Here is a 25,943-nt window from a genome sequence, read left to right on the forward strand (position 1 = left end):
CGAGGCCTCCAAATATGGCGCCCGCCACCCTTAGTGACCCCGGGACCCCAGGGCCTTTGGAGCGAACCCCCTCGCCCAGCTGTGAGCTACAGCTTCCTGGGGCAAGCGGAAACAAGATGGCTCCGCCCACATGGTCTGGCACAGGAAACAAGATGGCGGCCCCCTGTAACCCCACACGGTCTAACAAAGACTTTTTAAGCCTGGAAAGCCAGCAGTCCCTGGCATCCAGCCAGAATAGCCAGCAGTCCCTGGCATACAACAGAAATGACATGCAATTCCTGGCATCCGACCAAGGCAGCATGCATATTCCTGAGTTCTCCCCACCACAAAGCCTAAAGCCCTATGATGGCGATGAGATCTGCCCAGCCGATACTAATACAAATACAAATGCAATTAAAACGGCCATCCAAGTCCTGACTACAGCCCTGGGGGCCAAGCAGACGTCGGGGGTGCCCACACCCCCCCCAAGGCCTCCCATCCTCTCCCCAGGGCCCAACTGCCGGGGGAAATCCAGCCTGCAGCCTCCCAACAATCAACCCCCGTGGCCTCCCACCTTCTCTCCAGGTCTTCAGGACCAGCAATGGGCAGCTCAGGGCAAAACAGGCAATGATGAAAATCCATGTTGTTGGAATTCTCGGGAGGATTCATTGAAGCAACTCCGGGCTGGTAAATCTGGGCTCCGCCCCCCCAATGCCTCATGGGAAGAAGGGAGAAATCCTGAACAACGCCCTCCCCCGGATCACATGGTTTCCGGGCACGCCCATCTGGAGTTACTAAATAGTCAAGAAAGGATTCCCTCCTCGACCACTAGAGGGACCCCTTTCACTGTAGGAACCACTTTACCTCTCCCATTTATGTCAATGGACATTTCAAAAATTTTTGAAAGTGGGTCTGATAAGGACTATATTCCGGCAGCCAATCTGCCAAATGATTTTAAAAAACTACAACTGGGAGGGGAAAATTATAGCAGTTGGAGTAAAGATATACAGCTATATCTCTTAAAGAATGGGACTCTACAAATGGTCCAGAAACCACCCCCTCCCCCATGGGGACGTCAAGAAGAGTGGCGACATTTGCAGGCTTATTCGACCCTGCTCAGTTCTCTGGATAATAACCTGTTCTCCAGCATACCAGCGAGGCTCAGAGCTGATGAAGTGTGGCGCCTATTATACAATTTATTTAACAGCGATACCATTGGTTCCATCACCAGACTTACAACTGAGCTTTATACAACCAGACTGAGGTTTGGTGCCAGCATGCCTGAACATCTTGCAAAATTAAAGGCACTCAGGTCAGAATTGATATCCAGAGACTTTCCTGTAAATGATGTGAGCATGGTTGCGATCATTTTCGCTTCCCTAGACAGGAGTTGGAGCAATTTCATTGTTTCACTCGAAGCGGTCAAGAGGGAAAACATAAATCTGTCCTACCTCACAGGAAGACTGATCGAGGAAGATAGAAGGAGAAGAGATGCCGGAGAATACGTCAGAGTCACCACTCAGCAAGCCAGAAAGGGGCGCCACAACTCAGAGCAAATTAATGCTCTGCTTAAGTGTTTCATCTGTGGCTCTGAGGAGCACCTCAAGAAAGACTGCCCCCATCAACATCAAGCCCCTAAACGTGGTCCCAATCAAGTAAGAGGCAAGGGGCAAGGAAGGGGGCGTGGCAGGGGCAAGGGAACTTCTCTGCATACTTGTTCCCTCACCCCCACAACAAAGGCTGATAGCTCCACTGACTTATGGTTACTGGACTCTGGAGCTTCTTCTCACATTACTAATATGAGTCAAGGTTTTAAAAGGTTAAAGAAAATTAACTCATCTGTCAAAGTGGCAAATGGAGATACTGCTTCAATTGTAGCAGAGGGGTTTGTTTCTGTACCTGGTCTTGGGAAAGTTGAAGGTGTCTTGCACGCTCCTTCCATAGCCAACAACCTATTAAGCATTACCAAATTGTGTGACGATGACAAAGTGGAAGTTTTATTTCGCAAGGGGGGAGGTCATGTCACCAGGGACCAGAGGGTCATTGGAAATATTACAATCATAAACGGCTTACCATATTTTTCTCCCAAGCCACCACAGCCTGCCCCAAGGCTTTCCAAGGGCAGTGTGGGCAAGGAGCCTGAATCTCAGCAGGCACCTACAGCACCACTCAAAGCAACTAGAGCCAAGAGGGTGTCAGTGGGGAAGCGGCTTCATGATAAGTGCGCCCACTTATTGCACAGAAGGCTGGGTCATGCAAGCTTCCCTGTAGTTAAAAAGATGGGAGAATTTGCTGAGGGAGTCCAGCTCAAGGACTGTGACGTGTTTCTGGACTGTGCCATTTGCAAGAAAACAAAGAGGAAGGCTGCACCTATCTCAAAGGTGTCATTACGTAAGACTCAATACCCGTACCAACTAGTACATGTTGATTTGGTTGGGCCTTTCACACCATCCCTAGGAAAGAAAAAGTATTTCCTCACTGCCGTTGATGATTTTTCACGATACGGGCACGTGTATACTCTCACAGAAAAATCTGAAGCCTTTGACGCCATAAAGTCACTGTACAACTTCGTAGAGACCCAGTACAAGACCAAGATCGCACAATTGCAGAGCGATCGCGGGGCTGAGTTCATGTCTCAGAAGTTCCAGGACTGGGTAAGGCGTAAGGGCATCCGCCATTTTCTAACTGCACCATTCACGCCTTCGCAAAATGGTGTAGCTGAGAAAAGGAATGGAATCCTGCAAACCATGATGCGTAGTCTGATTGCAGACGCAGATGTCGCAGAATCATACTGGGGAGAGGCGGTCCATTATGCCAATTACACCTTAAACCGCACCTGGAGCAGTGTTGTGAACCAGACCCCATATTTCCTGGTTCACGGTAGGAAACCAAATCTGGCACATTTGCGTGTGTTTGGTTCCTATGCATGGGTGCACATCCCCAAGCAGCTGCGGAAGAAGGGGAGATCTGTTTCCCAGAGACTAAGGTTCTTGGGCTATGCTCCTGGCTCCAAGGCCTATCGTTTCCTGGGAGAAGGGGGCAGGCCTGTGACTTCCCAATCTGCCTCTTTCGAAGAGGATTCCAATTGGACCCAGATCCACTCAAATGATCTGAGCCCATATGCCAACCGATCCAGCAGAGGCACACCGACCACGACATCACCTGAGACGACCACATACCCTGCCACCGACGAAAGCGAGGAACAAGACAAAGATGCGTCCAGTCCCATGGAGGAAGACACGCCGTCTTCACCACCAGCGACACCTCAGAGACCCGCGGAAGAAAAGAGCAGTGAGTGGCAGAAGGTAAGGAGGTCAAAGCAGTCCAACAAAGGGGTCCCGCCAAAGAGAATTGACATTGGCCACATCGCGTCTGTCAACAGCGTTGTGGTCACCCCAAAATCCTTCTCTGACATCCAGGAGCTGCCCATCGAGGAGCAGGAGAGATGGCAGCTCGCGATGGAGAAGGAAATGCAGAGCTTAAAACAACTCAAGGTCTTCACCCCCCAGCAACCTCCAAAGGAGAGAAAAGTCATTGGCACAAGGTGGGTTTACAAGGCCAAACCACTTGCCAATGGCCTCTACCTATACAAGGCCCGTTTGGTAGCCCAGGGCTTCGCTCAGCTTTACATGGAGGACTACTCGGAGACTTACTCTCCAACCGTCCGGGCAGAGAGCGTCAAGGCCGCCCTCGTGACTGCAGCCGCTCTGGGAGAAGAAGTCTTCCAATTCGACATCCAGACGGCTTACCTCCACGCCAACTTGGACCGGCAGATCTACGTGAAGGCTCCTCCTGGCTACCAGCAAGAAGGGGGAAATACATGGTTGCTTCACAAAGGGTTATATGGTCTTAAGCAGTCAGGGAAATTATGGTATGACTGTCTTAGAAAGAGTTTAGAACGAGTTGGTTTCTCAGAATCTCATGCAGATCAATGTGTTTTCACACGCAATTCCAAGGGAACCACAGAACGGGTGTTAGTTTATGTGGACGACCTATTATATGTAGGGCCTAACAAGGAAAGGTGTGATGAATTTGCCAAGGCCCTGGAAGAAAAGTTTACTCTGAAGTCTTTGGGCAGGGTTGACAAGTACTTGGGTGTGCATATTTTGGCCACTAAGGGGGGGTTCGCTCTATCTCAAAAAGAAAAGATAGAGGAATTACTGGCCAAATGCAAAATGACAGAATCTAATCCTACGCATAGCCCAATGCAAAGCGACTTTTACAACCACACCCATAAGGACGGTCCTGAGTTCACAGATAACACGCTTTACAGATCTGTGATTGGCTCCTTGCTATACATCAGCAATTGAAGCAGACCTGACATAGCTTTAGCTGTGAATCTATTGTCCAGGCACATGGAACACCCAAAGGAATTCCACTGGACTGCTGTTAAAAGGGTGCTTAGATACCTAAAGGGCACAGCTGATGCTCTCCTTATGCTAGAACCAGAGAAGGGGAAGACGGCCCAGCTCTCCGCTTACTCAGACACAGACTGGGCTGGCGACACCAAAACTAGACGGAGCACTTCTGGTTTCCTCATATTGCTTAATGGCTGCCCAATACATTGGCATGTTAGGCAGCAAAAATTTATTTCTTGCTCCACGGCCGAGGCTGAATATGCCAGCCTGTCAGACACGGCCAATGATTTGACTTGGTTCAATGAACTGATAACAAGCATCTGGGCATCTCCCCCTCTGCCCATCCAAATTCTAGAGGACAACACTGCCGCAATTGCAATCTCGGAGGCTTATGCAGTAGGCTCCAGATCTCACCATATAGACATACGCTATAAAAATGTCAGGCAGCTTACCAAAAAGGGTTTTATACATGTTGAGCACTGTAACACAGCTGACCAGATAGCTGATCTGTTTACCAAGCCTGTTCCCATTGACCGGCACAACCTTCTGTGTAAGCGTTTGTGTTTGGCCTTCTGAATGTTTTTATGCATGTCTATGACACCTGCTCGCCCCTTACATACATTCACTGGTCCCTGTCATTGGCTGGCAAGAAGGGGAATTGTTAGATGATTAGTGCCAGCCATTGGCAGTTCCCCAAAAGGATCATCAGATGGAGGCAAAGAGGCTTCTTTGCTTCCACTGATGAGCCAAGGGTCTCGGACCGACAGCCCCATTGGTGAGAGAGTTTTATGGTCAGGGAGGGACCAAGACCCCCCATAAATACCTCTGCACGAGGGGCTGCTCTTTGTTCTGCTTCTAGTTTCTAAGTTCTATTCTCCAGTTCTATCTCTACTCCTAACCTCTATTTTAGTCATGTAATGCTAGCTTGTTTTCTTTTATTTTATTTCTCTCACACATGCAGGCATGAATGCTTTCATGCCAAGTATTTCTTTCTCTTTGATCTATCATGAATAAAGCTAATATGATTGCATCTCTGCGTGATGCCTTTGCTTGGAAGCACCTTTAACGATTCACTCGTGAGAACACCTCACAGTTTTCCCCTTTAGGATTTTCATCCGTGGAATCTTTCCTAGGTTCTCTCTGAGTGTGTTAAAATCAGCTCTTTTCAAGTTGAAGACACTGGTTGGATTAATTTCTATTGCCCGTGTTTGCATTATATTGAATTCCAGCATGATGTGGTCACTCTCGCCCAAAGTTCTGGCAACTTCGACTCCTTCTATCACTTCTTCCCTATTAGTAAGAATTAAGTCCAGTGTAGCTTTATTCTGGTTCCCTCCTGCACCTTTTGGATGACAAAGTTGTCAGCTAGGAATATGTTTGATCTCCCACTCACTGCAGAGTTTGTCTCCCAGTTGATATCTGGATAGTTGATCCCTCTCTGAAATATGGGTAAATAATGGGATTTTATTTCTGTTTATTTCTTTTAAAGCATTGGTCTAACTTCCTTTTTCCCTGCAAAATGTGCCCCTTCCTTTGTCACCAGCAGCTCTTCTACTGGACTCACCTTTCTTACATCCCCTTCTGGGCTTTGCTGATTGTTCACGGTGCTAATTTTTGGAAGTGGTTTGTGATCCCTGGATCTCTCTTCCTCGGAGAGAAGGCCTTAGCAGCTGCTTTGTCACGTGTCGGTGGGCTGTATATTGTGGAAGTCAACCTTCTACCCTCCAAGGTGGGTTCCACAAACAGTAAAGTAAAAGGAAATGGGTATCAGCATGTATAACTTGCTGATGAGAGTAGAAAAGGAACAATGGTTTCTGCCCAATGGCCCACTGAATCCTTAGCACAGGGTGACTGTGTCCCCATGTTATTTCTTTTGAAATCCAGGTGACTCATTTGGTGATTAAGAAGCCCCCCTTTTTCCACTATAAGCCTGGTGACTACGTGTACCTGAACATTCCGGTCATTGCCCGGTATGAGTGGCACCCCTTCACTCTCAGCAGCGCTCCAGAGCAGCCAGGTAGGGGACTGACTGTGGCTGTCCAGCCCAGGGCTTTGGTCTTGACAGGAGCATCTGCAAGGGAGGAGAGTCCTCCAGGTCAAAAGCGGTGGCTCCATTATTTCTGGACATTCCTGACCCTGCATTCCCAGACCATCCAGGAGGCTGAGGAACAGGAGGTCTTGAATTCCCAGGACCGCCCGTCTTATGGTGCTATGAAGGGTGACCCCAATCTGCACTTACCAGCGTCACACTGTGTTGGAGCATCACCTGCAGTGGAACTATCCATTCTGGAGGAATGGTTGGTAAAGTTGAGAGATTTTGCTGAAATGGATAAATGTGTGAAAGCCCTAATAAGCAGGTATATACATAGAATGAAGGCTACTGCTAAGCTTGTAAGCCGCCCTGAGTCTTCGGAGAAGGGCGGGATATAAATGGAATTAAAATAAATAAATAAATAAAATAAATAACGTCTTTAATTAGAGAAAAAACAGCATTGGCATTTATTGGTGACTGAAAAACTCTTTTTGTGTAAAACTGAAAAAAGAGAACTTGTTACTTATGGTTTTGATGATTAGACAAATAAAATTATAGGAATAAGAGTAACATAGTGTAACTTCAGAGAGAGAGAGATGTTTTGTGTTTACCACTGCTGTGAAGAATATTGGAAGCCACTTTATTTTTTCTTTCAAATTTTTCAACATTTTTCTTTTCTTCCCCTTTTGTTTTACATTTATTCATGTTAGCTTTTATGTTTTGTTTAAACATTTTTATTAAAAATTATATATTAAAAAATTAAATATAGCCCTGGGAATTCTCAATGGTCTCTCAGCCAATGACTAACAGACTTAATCTCACTGAGTTTCAAAATCAGCCCAGATCGGGCAATTGTTGCCACCTGCTTGGAATCTTTAAATTGAATCCTCGAACAAACTGGATACCAGTGCAGCTGCTGTCCATATAAGCAACTGCACCCTGGCCAACTGTAGCTTCTGAAGATGGTTTAAAGAAAGCCTGCTTAGAGCACATGGAGTCATCCAGACATGAGGTCACTAAGGTCCATGCCCATCTGGTCAGACCTGACTCCTCAGAGATGGACATAGATGAGACGGCACCAGCCTCAGGCAAACAGGGCTGGCTGCTGACCGAGCTTAAAGTTCAAGACTGGGTCTATTGAACCCCCAACATAAACCCCATCAGGTAGCCCTATCACATTTGGCACAGGGAACCCCCATGTCTCAATTATGTCTTCCAGGGATCTTGGATGAATGGAAAGCAGAGTGTTCAAAGGCCTGATTTATCCTTTCCCTTCACTGCTCTATGCCCTACCCCACGGGTTGGGAACCCGTGGCTCTGGAGCCGCATGTGGCTCTTTCAGCCTTCTCCTGCGGTTCCAAGTCCTCCTCCACCTTTTGCAGAGAGACAGAGAGAGAGGCAACTGTGCTTCACTTCTCTTCTCTCTCTCTGATCTTCTGCTCACCTGGCCAGCCAACACCCAGGACCCCCACCCCCTGGAAGAAGCACAGCCAGGAAGTCCCTTTCCTGGGCTGGCCCCATCTGAGGCGTACATGGCCAGGCAGCTGCGCGGAGCGGCCCGCTGGAGCCTCCACTGAACAGTCCAGCCCTCCCGCAAGCTGAGACCCCAAGGGAGCGCAGCCCCTGTGATCCCCAGCTGGCGCTACTGTTGGCCGCTGGTCAGGAAGGTGTGCCAGAGTGAGCAGAAGATCGGAGAGGGAGAGAGAGAAGCGCAAGTGCCCCCCCTCTCTCTCTCTCACACACACACAGAGTGCGGGAAGAGGACTGGCAGACCAAGAGCAGGAGACAAGCGCCAGGGGAGAACCAGCCGAATAAGAATGCCCGTGGTGTGTCAGCCATGGTGGGGTGCCTGAGATGCAGCAGGCATCTTAAGGCAGCCATGTTCCTTTGTCCCATTCCGTTCGGGCCGGTTCCTTCTCCTCTTGATCCCCGCGAGAGCAAGATAGAAAAACATTTGTGTGGGTGCGTGCAGGTGCTCAAACCGGATTAATGAATGAATGGGCAGAAAGAGAGATAGGGATAGGGAGGGAGAGAGACAGAAGGAGTGGGGGAAGGAAGAGAGGGAGGAAGAGAGAGAGGGAGGGAGAGAGAGAGAGGGAGGGAAAGAGAAAATATGAATATATGTGGTTGTCCTTACTGGACCTTTAGTAAAGAACGTTTAATGAAATATTTTGATGTGTTTTCAGTTAAGAGATGAGGTATGGGGATAATTATGCTGTATTTAAAGATGGTAGATAAGCTACTAAAATTGTTTTTACCTGTTGGGATGAAGGAGAAAGGTTTTCCCCCCCCTCTTTCTCCTGTCCTTTTCTGTTTTTCTATTTGTAGTTTTTATAGCTTGCACCAGCTTTTTATTTCATAAATACAAGGAGGACTCAAATAGACATTGAGTATTTTATTTGAAAGTAACCTTCGACCCAGCGTCTTTTTTTGGAGTTCAAAATGTTTTTGTTGCATGCAGAAATAAAAATTTGTTTTCTTTGTAGCAGTCCATTGATTTCATAAATGCAACACACTATAGTTTTTTTATACATAGCATACAGGTAAAAACGATCTATGCAGTGTTATCTTCATTTTAGATGTCAAAAGGGTTTTGTGGCTCCCAGTGCTTTCTTTTCTGTGGGAAACGGGTCCAAGTGGCTCTTCCAGTGTTTTAGGTTGCCGACCCCTGCCCTACCCAGATCTTGCCACCTCTAGGAAACCGGTTCCAATCCATATTGTTACTTTATGCTAATCTCTGTGATGCTTCGGCCTACTAATATAATCAGGAAGGATAATCTGTTCCTTCTCTTCAAAGAGACTATCTGGCTGCATGTTCGATCACTGGGGCAGTGGACCTACCGGTTGCACGAGTACTTCTGGAATTTTCAGGAGCCCTTGGATGACAATCCTGAATACTCAGCGGCCCAAAAGTCAAGGAACAACAACAGACTCTCAAATGTTGTGCAGGTTTGGAGTTTAAAATACCTTTCCTCTCTACCTAGAAGTTTTTCTAGTTCTTGTTGCTGGGTTATCTGTTACTAAGATCAACTGGACAGATGATCTTCTCCCAGTTTGGTATTAACTGGGAATTATAGGAATTGCACAGATTCTATGTGATTCTCAGTCTGGTTCGCAGCCATATCAAGTAGTGATCATGTGCATTTTCTTTTTTTCCCTTTTGCCTATTTTCAGTGCAGCTTCTTTAGAAATTAGATACATTAAGCTTCACACAAACTTAAGTCAAATAAAATCAAGTCTGGAAATCAAGTAAAAAACCAAAATCCTGCCAACAGAGGAACATCTTTTGCAGTCCAGAGTGGTTGGAAAAAAAGGGATTAAAAATTATTTTAGAAATTTCCCCGTTTTTGAAAAAAACATTAAAGCACAAATTTCAAGAGGAATAAATGAATGGCTCGCTGAGTGACGATGCTCTGTGTGTGGAAGAGGGTCCGAGGTGGGATTCTGAGAGACTCACTGCTGCTGCAAAGCCCTCCTGCCTGCCCAGCACCCTCCCTTTTGTGATTCGTGTGCAGAATGTGGGGCTTATCCATACATCACCCAATGGTGGTTTGGAGACGCCTCACTGTTTTAAGGACATAGGCACCGGTTGGAGTCATCCTCTTGTCCTCGTCTCACACAGGAAGCTGCCTAACTTCTTATTTTATCTGGCTTTGTTGAAATGGTGCTTTCTTCTGTTGCTGACAGAATCCCTGCTCGTCCACTTTGGTCGCAACCCTGACGACAACATGACCAGAGGCCAGGATTTGCTTGGCTTCTAGGCTTGCTTTTGGTTGCCCTGTGTGTCCCCTCCTTTCTGGACTCTGTGCTCCATGGCCATTTAGCCTCGTGCTGCTGCACTGATATGATGCCTGGTGCTTTCGTGAGACCTGTCTTTCATGGGAATTGGCTTAAGGACGTGGCCCTGGCTTTCTCCTCTAATCGGATTGAGACTATCAGTTTTGAAAAAGATAGCTAGTCTTACACAAAAACGCTAAAATTCAGGAAAAAGAAAAGATTTGTTTCAAAATTTGTAAGAAAAGACACATTCCCGCATACCAGCTTATATGCTGGTCCCAGTAGAGTTGACTGAGCTGAGCCTGGGTTCATGGAGAAGACAGTGAGGTGGACTGGTAGAGAGCCCAAACAATTCAATCCTCGGTCTTACGGCATAACTGTCCCGTCTCTGATCTGATGAATTGCTTCCTGGTTCCATGCACCTCCAGATACCTGGCTGCTGACTGCATCCTCTCACTCCCAGGTGGCGATAAAGCTGTTTTATTTTCACCTGCTTGCTAGATTAGCTATCGTTATTACAACACTGCTTGCTGTCTCTCAAAGATCAGGGGAGATCAATACTTTGGTGCTTCCCAAAATACAGTTCAGGCTTATTCGGTTCCTAAGTAACATTGGTTAGCACTCTTTGTTAGATGTTTTGTGCCAGCCATTGGCAGTTACCCAAAAAGGTCATCAGATGGAAGCAAAGAGGTTTCTTTGCTTCCACTGATGAGTCAGGGGTCCTAGGTCCCTGCATCCCCATTGGAGAGAGTGTTTTATGGTTAGGGAGGGGCTGAGACCCCCCATAAATACCTCTGCTCAGGGGCTGCTCTTTGTTCTCGTCTTTGCTTTCTCTCTTGCATGCATTCTCTCTCTATCATACAAGCATGGATGCCTCCATGCCATATAGCTCTTTCTATATAATCTATCGATGAATAAAGCTTCACAATGATTGCATCTCTGCATCCTGCCTCTTTTACTTGGAAGCACCTTAACGACCCATCGATCTCTCGTGAGTTCATCTTACAAGTTGGTAGCAAGAGTATGGTTGAAGGGAACACTTCCAAGCCAGCGGCTATTGCAAGATGAGCACAAACCCATTTAAAATGGATGGCAGGAGATCCCAGATTGTGACCAGGAGTCTTCAATCAAGATCAGCAGCCCTGCCTACAGTCCCTGAAGCAAACTCCGCTCCAGGTGAGAGCACAGATGGCTTCCATCTCCCCAGAGGATCCATCGGGGCACCGGGGACCCCTTCGCATACCTCCCTACTACTGCACGCCACAGAGGGAAGCATGGAAGTTTTACAATCCGCCCAAGACTGCACAGATGCAGCAGAAGCGGTCCGGGCCCAACACAGGCACCGCGTGGACCAAATGTCTACACAGGAATGCAAGGAACTGCTCCTAAAATTCCTTGCAGTACAAAAGACCCCACAAGCCTCTCCACGAGGGCCATCAACACAGAGGGACTCTGGACGCCAGGTAAGCCCCCCCTCAGCGACCACGAGGCCCCCTAATATGGCGCCCTCCACCCTGAGTGACCCCGGGACCCCAGGGCTTTCGGCGTGAAATTCCACCCCACCAAACTGTGACCTACAGCTTCCTGGGGCAACCGGAAACAAGATGGCTGCCCCCAGGGAGACCGCATGGCCTGAAACCGGAAACAAGATGGCAGCCCCCAGTGCGCCCACATGTTCTAATAAAGATAGGCCTCAATTAAGCCTGGAGGCCCAGCAATCCCTGGCATCCAGCCGTAGCAACATGCAAACCCCTGGGCTCTCCCCACCAGAAACCCTCAAGACCTATGATGGCAATAAAGACTGTTCAGCCGAGGCTGATACAGATACAGCAGGGCTCGAAAAAGCCATCCAGGTCCTGGTTGCGGCCCTCGAAGCCAAAAAGACTGCAGCTCCAACATCGGGGGTAACCAGCCTCCCTCATTACCCTCCAAGGCCCCCGACCCTTTCCCCGGGACCCCCAATTTTCCTTTCGCCGCCGCCCAGACGCTCTCCTTAACAGATGGCCTTCTGGGGGGGTTGGCCCCCTCCTCCAGCATCGGCTTTAGCCATTCCCAAGGTTTTCAGGACCAGCGATGGGCTTCTCAAGGCAATCCACAGCATCTTTGGGGCAATCCAGGGCCGGGGAGGCTCCAGGAAGGATTTCCAGAGTTTTTTCAAATCCAAATGCCGGCTGGCAATCTTGGGCAACGCCCAACCCCCGATCACATGTTTCCCGAGCATGCCCAGTACGGGCCTTTCAACCCTGATAAGGGGCCATCCGAAAATCAGAGAAAAATACCACCAACAACCACTAGAGGGGTTCCTTTACCTTTCATTTCAATGGAAACCTCTCAGATTTTTTCAAATCAAGATAAAACAGACAAGAATTCATTTGTACCTGCGTCCCCATTACCACATGACTTTGAAAAACTGAAAATTGGGGGGGAGAACTACCACAGTTGGAATAGAAATGTGCAGGTATGTCTATTAAAGGATGGGACTCTTGAGATGGTGCTGAACCCACCACCTCTCCCTTGGGGATCACGAGAAGAGTGGCGTCACAGACAAGCTTTCACCACTCTGATGAGTTCAATGGATGACAACTTGTTCCCTAGCATTCCAGATGGGCTCACAGCTAGCACAGTTTGGCGGTTATTATACAATTTATTCAACAGCAACAGCATTGATTCCCTCACCAGACTCACAACTGAGTTTTACAACACAAGACTCAGGTTTGGGGCCAGCATGGCAGAACATCTTGGAAAATTAAAATCGCTCAGGGCGCAACTGATGTCCAGAAACTACCATGTACCTGAAGAGAACATGGTCGCTGTCATCCTGGCTTCCCTGGACAAAAATTGGAGCAATTTTATTATTTCACTAGAAGGGGACAGGGATGAAGCCATGGCTCTGTCCTATCTCGAAGGCAGACTCATTGAGGAAGATAGGAGACGAAGAGATGCTGGAGAATACACCAGAGTCACCACCCAGCCAGCCAGCAGACGACACCGCAACTCAGAGCAGGTTAATGCTCTACTCAAGTGTTTCATCTGTGGCTCTGAGGGGCACCTCAAGAAGGACTGCCCCCATTATCAACAAGGTCCCAAGCGTGGTCCCAATCAAGGTAGGGGCAAGGGACAAGGAAGGGGGCGTGGCGGGGCCAAGAGTACTGCCAAAGGCAATTTTGTGTCTACTTGTACCCCCACCACAAAGGCTGATAGCCCCACTGACTTATGGTTATTGGACTCTGGAGCTTCATCTCACATTACCAACATGAAACAAGGTTTTAAAAGGTTAAAGAAAATTAACTCATCTGTCAATGTGGCAAACGGTGATAAGGCTTTGGTTGGTGGGGAGGGCACTGTTTCTGTACCCGGCCTGGGAAAAGTTGAAGGTGTCTTACATGCGCCCTCCATTGCCAACAACCTATTAAGCATTACCAAATTATGTGACGATGACAGGGTGGAAGTTCTATTTCGCAAAGGGGGAGGTCATGTCACCCGGAACCAGAGGGTCATTGGAAATATTGCCATCATAAATGGTTTGCCATATTTCTCCCCTGAGAACCCACCCACCTCAGAAGGGGCCCCACAGCCAGCCCCAAGGCTGTTTAACGAGCGCAAGGCCGAAGCGGTTGCATCCAAGCCCCCACAGCAAGGCAGTGTGGATAAGAAATCCGAACCTCAGCTGTCACCTGAAGCACCGCTCAAGGCAACCAATGCCAAGAGGGTGTCAGTGGGGAAGCCACTCCACGATAAGTGTGCCCATCTCTCACACCGAAGATTAGGTCATGCAAGCTTCCCTGTAGTTAAAAAGATGGGAGAGTTTGCTGAGGGAGTCCAGCTCAAAGATTGTGAGGTATTCCTGGACTGTGCAATCTGTAAGAGGTCAAAGAGGAAGGCTGCGCCCATTCCAAAAGTGTCACTGCGTAAGGCCCAATACCCGTACCAACTAGTACATGTTGATTTGGTTGGGCCTTTCACACCATCCCTAGGGAAAAGTCAGTATTTTCTCACTGCCGTTGATGATTTTTCACGGTACGGCCACATGTATATCTTCACAGAAAAATCTGAAGCCTTTGACACCATAAAATCACTCTACAACTTTGTAGAGACCCAGTATAAAACCAAGATCGCACAACTGCAGAGCGACCGCAGGGCTGAGTTCATGTCCCAAAAATTCCAGGACTGGGTAAAGCGTAAGGGCATCTGCCATTTTCTTACCGCGCCTTTCACTCCAGCTCAGAATGGCGTGGCAGAGAAAAGAAATGGAATCCTACAAACTATGATGCGTAGTCTGATTGCAGATGCTGGGGTCGCAGAATCATACTGGGCAGAAGCGGTGAAATACGCCAATTACACCTTAAACCGCACCTGGAGCAGTGTTGTGAACCAGACCCCATATTTCCTAGTTCACGGTAGGAAACCAAATCTTGGACATTTACGTGTGTTTGGGTCCTACGCATGGGTCCACATCCCCAAGCAGCTGCGGAAGAAGGGGAGATCTGTCTCCCAGAGACTGAGGTTCTTGGCCTACGCTCCTGGCTCCAAGGCCTACCGTTTCCTGGGAGAAGGGGGCAGGATTGTGACTTCCCAATCTGCCTCCTTCGAAGAGGACTCCAATTGGGCCCAGATTCACTCCAATGATCTGAGCCCATATATCAACCGTCCCAGCAAGGGCACACCGACTACGACATCACCTGAAACGTCCACATACCCTGCCACCGACGAAAGTGTGGAACAAGACGAAGATGTCATCCCACCTGGTTCAGATGGGGAGGATGAGCCGTCCAGTTCCCCAGCGACACCTCAGAAACACGCGGAAGAAAAAGGCAATGAGTGGCAGAAGGTAAGGAGGTCAAAGCGGTCCAACAAAGGCATCCCACCAAAGAGAATTGACATTGGGCACATCGCGTCTGTCAACAGCGTTGTGGCCACCCCAAAGTCCTTCTCTGACATCCAGGAGCTGCCCATCGAAGAACAGGAGAAATGGCAGCTCGCGATGGAGAAGGAAATGCAGAGCCTGAAACAACTCAAGGTCTTCACACCTCAGCAACCACCAAAGGAGAGAAAAGTCATTGGCACAAGGTGGGTTTACAAAGCAAAACCACTTGCCAATGGCCTCTACCTGTATAAGGCCCGTTTGGTAGCTCAGGGATTCGCCCAACGCTACATGGAGGACTATGGGGAGACCTACTCTCCAACTGTCCGGGCAGAGAGCGTCAAGACCGCCCTCGTGACTGCAGCTGCTCTGGGGGAGGAAGTCTTCCAATTTGACATCCAGACGGCTTACCTCCACGCCAACTTGGACTGGCAGATCTACGTGAGGGCCCCTCCTGGCTACCAGCAAGAAGGGGAAAATACATGGTTGCTCCACAAAGGGTTATATGGCCTCAAGCAGTCGGGGAAATTATGGTATGACTGCCTTAGAAAAAATTTACAACGAGTTGGTTTCACTGCATCCCATGCAGATGAATGTGTTTTCACACGCAACTCCAAGGGTACCACAGAACGGGTGTTAGTTTATGTGGACGACCTACTATATGTAGGGCCTGACAAAGAAGGGTGTGATGAATTTGCCAAGGCCCTGGAAGAAAAGTTTACCCTGAAATCTTTGGGCAGGGTTGACAAGTACTTGGGTGTGCACATCTTGGCCACTAAGGGGGGGTTCGCTCTATCTCAGAAAGAAAAGATAGAGGAGTTATTGGCCAAATGCAAAATGACAGAATCCAACCCAACGCATAGCCCGATGCAAAGTGACTACTTCAATTACACTCACAAGGACGGTCCTGAGTTCACAGATAATACGCTTTACAGATCTGTGACTGGCTCCTTGCTATATATCAGCAATTGGAGCAGGCCTGACATAGCTTTAGCTGTGAATCTATTGTCCAGGCATGTGGGTCACCCAAAGGAATTCCACTGGACTGCTGTTAAGAGGGTACTTAGATATCTCAGGGGCACGACCGATGATCTCCTTGTGCTGGAACCAGAGAAGGGGAAGACGGCACAGCTCTCCGCTTACTCAGACGCAGACTGGGCTGGCGACTCCAAAAGTAGACGGAGCACCTCTGGTTTCCTCACCTCTGGTTTCCTCATATTGCTAAATGGCTGCCCTGTCCATTGGCATGTTAGGCAGCAAAAATTTGTTTCTTGCTCCACGGCCGAGGCTGAATATGCCAGCCTGTCAGACACGGCCAATGATTTGATTTGGTTCAATGATCTGATAACGAGCATCTGGGCATCTCCTCCTCTGCCCATCCAAATTCAAGAGGATAACACAGCCGCAATTGCAATCTCGGGGGCTTATGCAGTAGGCTCTAGGTCTCGCCACATAGACATACGCTATAAAAATGTCAGGCAGCTTGCCAAAGAGGGTTTTATACGTGTCGAGCATTGTAACACAGCTGACCAGATAGCTGATCTGTTCACCAAACCTGCTCCCATTGACCGGCACAACCTTCTGTGTAAGCGTTTGTGTTTGGTCTTCTGAACGTTTTTATACATGTCTATGACACCTGCTCGCCCCCTCACACACATTCACTGGTCCCTGTCATTGGCTGGCAAGAAGGGGAATTGTTAGATGTTTTGTGCCAGCCATTGGCAGTTACCCAAAAAGGTCATCAGATGGAAGCAAAGAGGCTTCTTTGCTTCCACTGATGAGTCAGGGGTCCTAGGCCCCTGCAGCTCCATTGGAGAGAGTGTTTTATGGTTAGGGAGGGGCTGAGACCCCCCATAAATACCTCTGCTCAGGGGCTGCTCTTTGTTCTAGTCTTTGCTTTCTCTCTTGCATGCATTCTCTCTCTATCATACAAGCATGGATGCCTCCATGCCATATAGCTCTTTCTATATAATCTATCGATGAATAAAGCTTCACAATGATTGCATCTCTGCATCCTGCCTCTTTTACTTGGAAGCACCTTAACGACCCATCGATCTCTCGTGAGATGTCTTTTATTTGGAAGCACCTTAACGACCCATCGATCTCTCGTGAGTTCATCTCTCACTCTTCTGTTAAATAACATTTATTTGTTCAATGACCAGCAAAAATTTAACACTTGTGAAAGTGCTGCATCAAAAAGGAAGATGCCACATCAATGTTGCTAGGCAGATCAATAGCAGTGCAACTTCAATGATGGCGTAAAGACTTTTTTTTGTTTCCATGTGATTGTTAAATTGACATCACAGCTGTAACAGTTTCTGATGGAGGAAAGAGACTCCTGTTGGCCAACCCTGCTTCACTGTTCAGGTAGTCCTTGAATTACGAATGTAATGGAGCCTGCCCATTCCACTTGTAACTCATAAACACTAGGGGGTTGTGTAACTTTGCTTGTAACTCGGGCATTATGTGTAGTGTTAAGGAGAACATGTGATCGATCCCTACAACTGTGGCAGATGGAAGTGGAAGAAGGAACTGCAGCCCCAATGGCAGCTCTTAATTTGTCCCAGATGAAAACTGTCAGGATTGCACCGCTCCCTCGTCCTATCAGGAGATGGCTTGGGGCAAAGTCAGTAACATGAACTGCTTTTTGTGCCACCACATGAACTACAGGAACTACACACCTCGCAGAACACGGGCTGGCTGCCTTTGGGGCAGAGGGATCTGTGTATCTGAAGTAGTGGGGAGGTTGTGTCATGGTGTCAAACACCAGATGTTATTTTGAAGAAATCTCAGCTTGCTATAGATACCCCTGTGTAGAAATGGCACTACTGCAGCACTACTGGCCTCTGCAGGTCACTGGAGTATCTCTATAAACTCTTTTTCAGAAGTGTCTCTTTTGCTCCTCTGACTTGGACCTGCCGCTGGCAACCACTAAGGATGAGATGATCCAAGTGGTATCGTACACACCCATCCAGGACTGCACCGTCACTGTAACAGATGAGCCTGAAGAGGTGAGCATATAAACCAGGGAGGATAATTTTTGCCTACTTTCTCACATAAAGTTATGAGAGTCCCAAAGGAAGATTTTAAGCAGACAATTGCTTGTTTTCTATTTCAAAGTAGAAGCCAAAGCCCCGAGGCATTGACTAAAAGGCATCAACTTGTGTTCTACCCAATATATATCTAATACTAACATAATAATGTTTTTTATCAGGTTCCTAGGAGGCCCACCAAGAATCATAGGTTCTGTAACATCAAGGTAAGCTTTCCGTCACTAAGCACCTGTTCAAGTGGAATTCTCTCCGTCCCCGAGAAGGTGCATCCTCAGACTGATGGCCTGGCAAGGAATGAGGGGCAACTGTGTACCAGGAGGTGGTTCTGATATTTGGGTTGTGGTTGCAATTCAAAAAGAGTGCCCTTAGGGACAGGAGTTGTAGACATTTATGGGTAAAAGAGGTGGGATTTGAAATGGAAAGAGGGAGCCAGTCCCTTCAATGTCTGGAAAAAACGCAACTGATGGAAGATTATAGTTTTCTGCAACATTTGTCTCATTAAAAAGGTAGCTCCGTACAAATGTCTTGCAAATGTTCAAGCTTCTTTGCAAAAGGCTGTAAACTCAGCAAGAATGTAATGCTGAGGACTAGGAAACATGTCCCTTTTCACGAATCAAATAGCACAATATTCCTTTGTGTAACCTAGACATGTTCTGTGACTCCCTGGGGCTGGTGTAAACTGTTGAAATCCCCTGGTAGAGATCTAGTCAAGATAGTGATCACCCTAGCAGCTGCCGTGTTCTAAATATGTTATTCCCGTGGGATTTCATCAGTTCGTTTCTATCCTGCTACCAAAACAACCTCTGGCAGAACGAAAAACAGTTGTCTGGCCAACCAGAGGTCACAGGCTGGTTTGGCTGAACAATGGGAATTAGTTTCGTCCTCTATTTGGAGTGAGAACCCCGGGAAACCTTTTTTTCCAGTGGTATCATCTCTGCCAAATCAGGGGGATTCCTGTGATTTTGTCATGCCTGCTTGCCCAGTGTCATGAATTAAAGAACTTACAACACAAACTGTGTGTGTGTGTATGTGTGTGTGTTGGTGTGTGGGTGTGCACGCGTGCGTGCGTGTGGAATCTGTGTCTCCAGATGAGTATTAAAAAGACTTGTAGTGTGTTTGACTCTGTAAAGTCTGCCCTACACGCAGAACTCTGGCTTCAAGGATACGTTGTAAGGGAACAACCCATCCTTGCCAAGCCCAGGGTCGAAACACGGCAGATCCTTTTCCCCTCCTCTCTTCAGTGTTATATTGATGGTCCCTACGGCTCTTCCACGCGCCAGATCTTCTCTTCGGAGCATGCAGTGTTGATCGCGGCAGGAATAGGGATCACCCCTTTTGCCTCCATTCTGCAAAGCATCATGTTCAGGTTGGTCTGCAAGAGACGAGGGCCAAATGCTGTGTCTCTGTGGAGAGTCTCAGGCATCCAGGTCAGGTGCTTTTTTCAAAAGACAACTGGACTTGGTTTTTTTCCCTAAAACAAAGAGAGAGAGAAAACAAAGTCCAGTTGCCTTTTGAAAAAGCACTTTGAGGGCTGTACCAGGATGTTGTTTTCACAAGAGCTCTTTGTTTTGCTTAACTTTTTTGGTTTTAACTGAAAGCCTACAGGCTGCTTTTCCAAACATGCTTAATATAAATTTTAAAAATAGCAGCACTTTTAAACAATTGGGATTAAATTTTCAGGCTACCGTATTAAGTAAACAGGCATTTAATAGCAGCTGAACAAAAACATATTGAAAGCATTTATTAACAGACTAACAGAGTTATTCTCCCTGCCCCTCTTCTTTGTGGCAGCCCCTCAAATATTGGAACTCTGCTATTAGTCACCTTCTTTTCACTAGAATATACATACCCAATTCCTGCAACTGTTCTTTGTATGCTTTAGCCTTCAACCCCCTAATCACCTTTGTTGTTCTTCTCTGTGCTCTTTCCAGAGTCTCAACATCTTTTTTACAATATGGTGACCAAAACTGGATGCAATATTCCAAGGGTGGCCTTACCAAGGTTTTATAAAGGGGTACTAATGCTTCATGTGATCTTGATTCTATCCTTCGGTTAATGCAGCCTAGGATTGCATTGACCTTTTTTGGCGTCTGCAGCAAAAGTGATTGTCCATTTGGACTCCAAGATTCCTCTTGGAGTTTTTGCTATTAAGTCAAGTTTCACCTATTCTGTATCTGTGCATTTGGTCTTTCTCTTTCTTCTTTCTTTCTTTCTTTCTTTCTTTCTTTCTTTCTTTCTTTCTTTCTTTCTTTCTTTCTTTCTTTCTTTCTTTCTTTCTTTCTTTCTTTCTTTCTTTCTTTCTTTTCTTTCTTTCCTCATTTCTCTTCCCAGGCATCGTATGCAAAAACAAGCCTCCTGCAGCCACAGTAATTCTTTGGATGAGAATATGAAACTTCAGAAGGTGAGATGCCCGGCGGTAGCTTGGAATTCCCTCAAAATAGTATCTGTAGTTGCAAAACCCTTGAAGCCATTGTGCCTGAAGGAATGTGCCTTCTAGAACACCCTTATTGGAATCCTAACCTCACTATTGGAGGCCCTTGATCCTTTCCAGATGAGAGAGGACAAGCTTTTCAGGATATGATGGGATGGGATAAAAACTTTACTGTCACTTTAAATGTACCCTAATCAGCATACATTAACATGAAATTTTGTTGCATTCATCTCTCAAAAAATACCATTATGCATATACCCACATACACACACATATATGACACAGAGAAACATCAGTGTCTAGTTCGAACGTATACATATACATGGCAAAAAAAAGAATCCCACGAATTCACAAGACATAAGGAATAAGGCATAAGGAACAAAGCTGTTACAGAATCTGGTAGTCCTGCTGGAAATACTTGGAAACCTCCTCCCAGAGAGAAGCAACAGCAGCAGACCGTGAAGTGGGTGTGCTTCGCGCTCTGAGCACATACAAGCGCTTGTAAGCAGCGTCCTGAATAATGGGAAGCGAGCTTCCTATAATCTTCTCGGCTGTCCTCAGCACTCTCTGAATGGACCTTCTATCTAAGGCACTGCTACCACCAAGCCAGACAGTGATGCAGTTTGTTACAACACTGTCCATTGTGCCTCTGTAAAAAGTGCCCAGGACAGAAGGAGAAAGATGTGCTCTCCTCAGCCGACACAGGAAATGCAGACGCTGGTTTGCACGCTTCACTAAAGATGCTGTATGAAGAGACCAAGTACGATTGTTAGTGATCTGCAACCCCAGGTACTTGACCACCTCCACAGCTGCAGCCTCGATACAAAGTGGAGAGTGACTATGCCGGCTCTTTCTGAAATCTACAATGATCTCCTTTGTTTTATTAGCATTCAAAACCAGGTTATTTTTATTGCACCAGTCCACCAAAGCCTTCGTGTCTTCCCTATAAGCATCTTCACTGTCATCCCAGATAAGACCCACCACTGCCGTGTCATCTGCATACTTCACAATATGATTCATGACAGACTTGGCACAGCAGTCGTGGGTGAACAGTAACAGAGTCAAAACACAGCCCTGTGGGGAACTGGAAAGTTTTCTTCCAACTTGCACAAACTGGGGCCTATCAATAAGGAGGTCAAGTATCCAGTCACATAAGGAGGTATTAAAACCTAATATGATGGGCCGTTCACCAAATGCTGAGGGATGATTGTACAACAACCCCTAGATCTAGAAAGTCCTCCTTGCTTAGTGTCCACTGTGAGCACTTTTTGGTGCCCATTGAAGATCTTTCTACTCTTCCCTGACTTCTAAGGTTTTTCAGCTACAGTGCAGTGATTTTCTAAATACTTTATCTCTATTATCCAGTGGCTGCTCTAATAGTTTTAATTGATTGTAACAGCTGGTTCATTTTTTAAATACTGTTCAAAAGCTGGCTTAGGAAAAGATATTTTGAAAATACAGTGGTACATACATTTGTAAATAAACAAAATTGTAGCAACCCCAATTGGGATGGCCACTTGGTTGTGAAGCAAACTGGTTGCTAAGAGAAACTGCTCCTGTGCTTACAACCTTCTTTCAGTTTTCCTTTACTTCACAGATCTGTGAAAGTTGTAAATGAGAAAATTGTTCCTAAAGTTACCATCATAACTGCGAATGGTCGCTAGAAAAAGGCAGCCATTATACGGGGACTACCTGTACTTTCTTTTCTCCAGGTGGACTTTATTTGGATCAATCGAGACCAAAAATCCTTTGAGTGGTTCGTCAGCCTGCTCACCCAACTGGAAGCCATGCAAGAGAGTGAAGAACCGAAGGGTGGGTCCTCCTTCCTCCTCGTCTTTGTCCGCCCCCATCCCAAACTGGGCCCTTTGGTAGGCTTCTGCAGCTTTGAGACCGGGCAGAATTGAGGCCGTGACAAAATCCAAACAGAAACAGTTTTATTCCATTTTTTCTTTCCAGGATAACCCGATGCAATATGAAATACCCCCTCTTCCCTTTAGGCAAGCCTTCTCTTTTTGAACTTTATATCAAACAAGGGGAATGAGGGACTCGTGGGTGACACCCCTCCTCTCCTTCTCATCTTCAATTTCAGCACAGATGCGCAGGTGCTTTTTGCAAGTGCTTTTTGCCCTCCTCCCCAGAGCTTTTCTACAGGAATGGAAATATTGTCTCAATCAATCAATCAATCAATCAATCAATCAGAATAGAGCTGGAAGGGACCTTGGAGATCTTCCAATTCAGAGTTCCCCAACCTTTGGGGGTTGGTGGCCAAAAGGAGCGGGGGAGAGGGGAGAAAGAAGGGATGGCTTGTGGGGGGGCGGGTGAATGCATACACGTGTGCACACACACCAACACCCATTACTAGCACGCATGGGGCCACACGTCCGCATCGGGACACAAATGGCCACGATATGAGTGCAAGTGGGGCTGCGCGAGCGCAAGCACACACATGCACCGGTGAGCCACTCATGCGAACCAGGGGCCAGTAGGCCACAGCCTGGTAGTAAGCCACAGTCCACAGGTTGGGGATGCCTGTTCTAGTCCCCCCCCCCGCTCAAGCAGGAGATCCAATACTATTTCAGATAAGTGACTGTCCAGTTTTTTCTTAAAAACTTCCATTGATGAAGCACCTGCAACGTCTGGAAGCAAGCTGTTCCACTGGTTGATTGTCCTCACTGTCAGGAAATTTCTCCTTAATTCCAGGTTGCTTCTCTCCTTGATCAGTTTCCAACCATTGTTTCCTGCCCTGCCTTCTGGTGCTTTGGAAAAGAATCTGACCCCCCTCTTCTTTGTGGCAGCCTCTCAAATCCTGGAATACTGTGATCATGTCCCTCCTAGTCCTTTTTTTCTCTAGACTAGCCAAACCTGAATCCTGTAACCGTTCTTCATGTTTTCGTCACGAGGCCTTTAAACATCTTCTCTTCAGTTTTTCCAAAGTCTCAACATCTTTCTTGTAATGTGCTGACCAAAACTGGATGCAGTATTCCAGAGGTGGTCTTACTAAGTTTTTATAAAGTGGTACTAATACTTCACATGATTTTGATTCTATGCCTCTATTTATACAACCAAGGATTGCATTTGCTTTTTTGGCTGCTGCCGCCGCACACTGCTGACCCATATTTAAGTGATCATCCAGAAGGACTCCAAGATCTCTCTCACGGTTACTGTTTTTGAGCCAGGTTTTGCCTAATCTGTACTTGTACCTTTTTTCCTACCTAAGTGTAAAACCTTGCTTTTCTCCACATTAAATTTCATTTTGTTGGATAGGGCCCATTGTCAAGATCTTTTTGGATCCTAAGCTTGTCTTTTGGGGTGTTGGTTATTCCTGCCAGTGTCATCTGCAAATCTGATGAGTTCCCCTTCAATTCCCTCATCTATGGTGCAATGGTTCTGAGATAACATCTTCCAGCTCCTTCAGAACTCTGGAATGTAATCCATCAGATCCAGGTGATTTATATTCATCAAGATCAGATAGGTGTTCTCCAACCATTTTAATTTTTAATTCTAGTCTGTCTTTTATGGTTAGGTTTGGGGTAGGTTGGGCTATAGTTTCTTTTTGCATTAAGGCTCATGCAAAGCACGAGTTAAGCAGTTTTGCTTTCTCTCTGCTGCCTGTTACTTCGTTGCCATTGTCAGAACCTGTTTCTTTGCTGGGGGGGGGATTTTTGTTGGTTGCCTCTATTCTTTCCTTTCTGCAGGTTCCGTCATACTCCTGGGGGGAGGGGGAAAGCTTTGGGGATTTCACATCTTATTTCCTTCCTTCACTTTGCCACTACAATGTATCCTCTCCGCTTCCTCTCTCTGCTTGCTCTTTGAACTGTCTCCCCTTTGATACCAGCCTGGGGTGAGAAAAAAAATGTTCCTCTGGCCATCTGGCTTATCTCTCACAATGGAAGGAGAGGTGCGAAGATCCAACAGTGTTTTCACAGCCTTGGGAATGGAGTCTTATCAGCCCTATTCCCACAGCCGACTTAACACCTGGGGATTGGCCCATTTGAACTGACCGGATGGACTGTTGGGGTGGGGTTTGCTAGCTGCTCCTTTAACCTATTGATTTGAGGAGGAAACCCTCAGATCCTGCCTTCTATGCCTGCTGTCAACTTCTCCTAATAAAAGTTCCTTTGGGGATGACTCCAATCCAAGAGTTCTGCTTTCTTGGGAAGAGGTTTTGAAGCAAGTCCTTACAGCCATCTTCTCTCTTAAGTGGACCTACTGTTTCCTTGACTTTTTTCTTATTTATATGTTGACAGAAACCTTTTTTATTATATTTGACTTTTGTTGCAAGTCTTTGTACATTCTGAACCTTTGCATTCCTGACTTTATTTTTTGCAGATTCAGGCTATGTTCTGATATTCTGCCTCAGTTATGTATCCCCTTTTCCATTTTTTTGTGCTTGTCCCTTTTGTCTTTCAGTTTATTAGAGATCTTTGTGCAACCATTCTGGTTTCTTCTTGGAGTTTTTGTTTTTTTTCAGTGGTATTGTACTGCGCTGGGCTTTTATAATCATATTTTTCAGAGTTTTCCATTTTTCTTAAGTTGTTTTCCCTTTTAGGATTAGGTAAATAGGTTTTATATGTAATCTTGTTGATACATTTCATCAATGCTGAAGACATTAAGTTCAAGGGGGCCATGTTATGGTCTGCTAAATCTATCTGGTTTTCCAATTCCCAGCCCGTTTCCTGGAGATGCATTTGTACATGACCTCAGCACTTAACAAGAGTGACATGAAGGCTGCTGGCCTGCAGATGGCCTTGGATCTACTAGCAAAAAAAGAGAAGAAAGACTCAATCACAGGCCTCAGGACAAGAACAAAGCCTGGGAGGCCAGACTGGAAAGAGGTGGGTTTTTCCTCTAAATCACACCTAAAAACATGTAGTCATTCTGTAGCTCAGTCCAGATTGCATCAGTCCAGATTGTATCTTGCATTAGAGAAAGTCTTTCCTGCAGTTGGTTTTATGGCCAGAGACCACTCTCTGGATGTCTGGACAAAAGCACTTAAAGACAAGCAACACAGGGGCAAGACAAGATAAAGTCTTCCCAACCAATAAGCAACAGCAAGCATCTTTATACCCTTGAGCAAGCAGTAAGAAAGATTAGTATAGCAATCCACAAGACTGTGAGGCCTACACATCTGGCACCAGTTCCTACTATCCATAGTCCAAGGACAGAGAGAGGTCAGTTCTAGTTTCAGATGGAGTTGCTTAAGCTATCTGGATTTTTTTCCCTCCCTTGGACAAGTCAGCTGAGTCCGATCTTGGAATGAGGATCAACAAACTGAAACTGTGCCCTGACAAAATGGAATAATGGCTACTAGAAGCTTTAAGCAGAAAAGAGAAGTTTTATGTCTTCAGATGGAGTTGCTTTCCCAAGACAGATTGATGGAGATAAAAAGTCCAATCTTGAGCATCAGGAATTTGAGAATTAAAACAGCTGGCTGGAGGATTTGACAGAGCCT

The 25,943-nt window shown here is 46.6% G+C and overlaps 1 protein-coding gene across 1 annotated transcript in view; it reads left to right on the plus strand.

Moving 5' to 3' along the window:
- Positions 1-25,943, plus strand: part of LOC308673379 (NADPH oxidase 5-like) — a gene marked incomplete at its 5' end in the record, with an annotated part of 62,386 nt that overhangs the window by 35,674 nt on the left and 769 nt on the right. Inside the window, 11 exons of the mRNA XM_081337003.1 lie at positions 5,884-6,066; positions 6,222-6,354; positions 9,167-9,318; positions 11,323-11,485; positions 11,917-12,050; positions 17,893-18,018; positions 18,222-18,266; positions 19,302-19,426; positions 20,392-20,461; positions 22,204-22,303; positions 25,160-25,326. Of these exons, the coding sequence (XP_081193129.1) occupies positions 5,884-6,066; positions 6,222-6,354; positions 9,167-9,318; positions 11,323-11,485; positions 11,917-12,050; positions 17,893-18,018; positions 18,222-18,266; positions 19,302-19,426; positions 20,392-20,461; positions 22,204-22,303; positions 25,160-25,326 (1,398 nt within the window). The remainder of the gene's footprint in view (positions 1-5,883; positions 6,067-6,221; positions 6,355-9,166; positions 9,319-11,322; positions 11,486-11,916; positions 12,051-17,892; positions 18,019-18,221; positions 18,267-19,301; positions 19,427-20,391; positions 20,462-22,203; positions 22,304-25,159; positions 25,327-25,943) is intronic.

This window comes from Vipera berus (genome assembly GCF_964194415.1).
Source record: "Vipera berus genome assembly, chromosome: 12".
Classification (NCBI taxonomy): Eukaryota; Metazoa; Chordata; class Lepidosauria; order Squamata; family Viperidae; genus Vipera; species Vipera berus.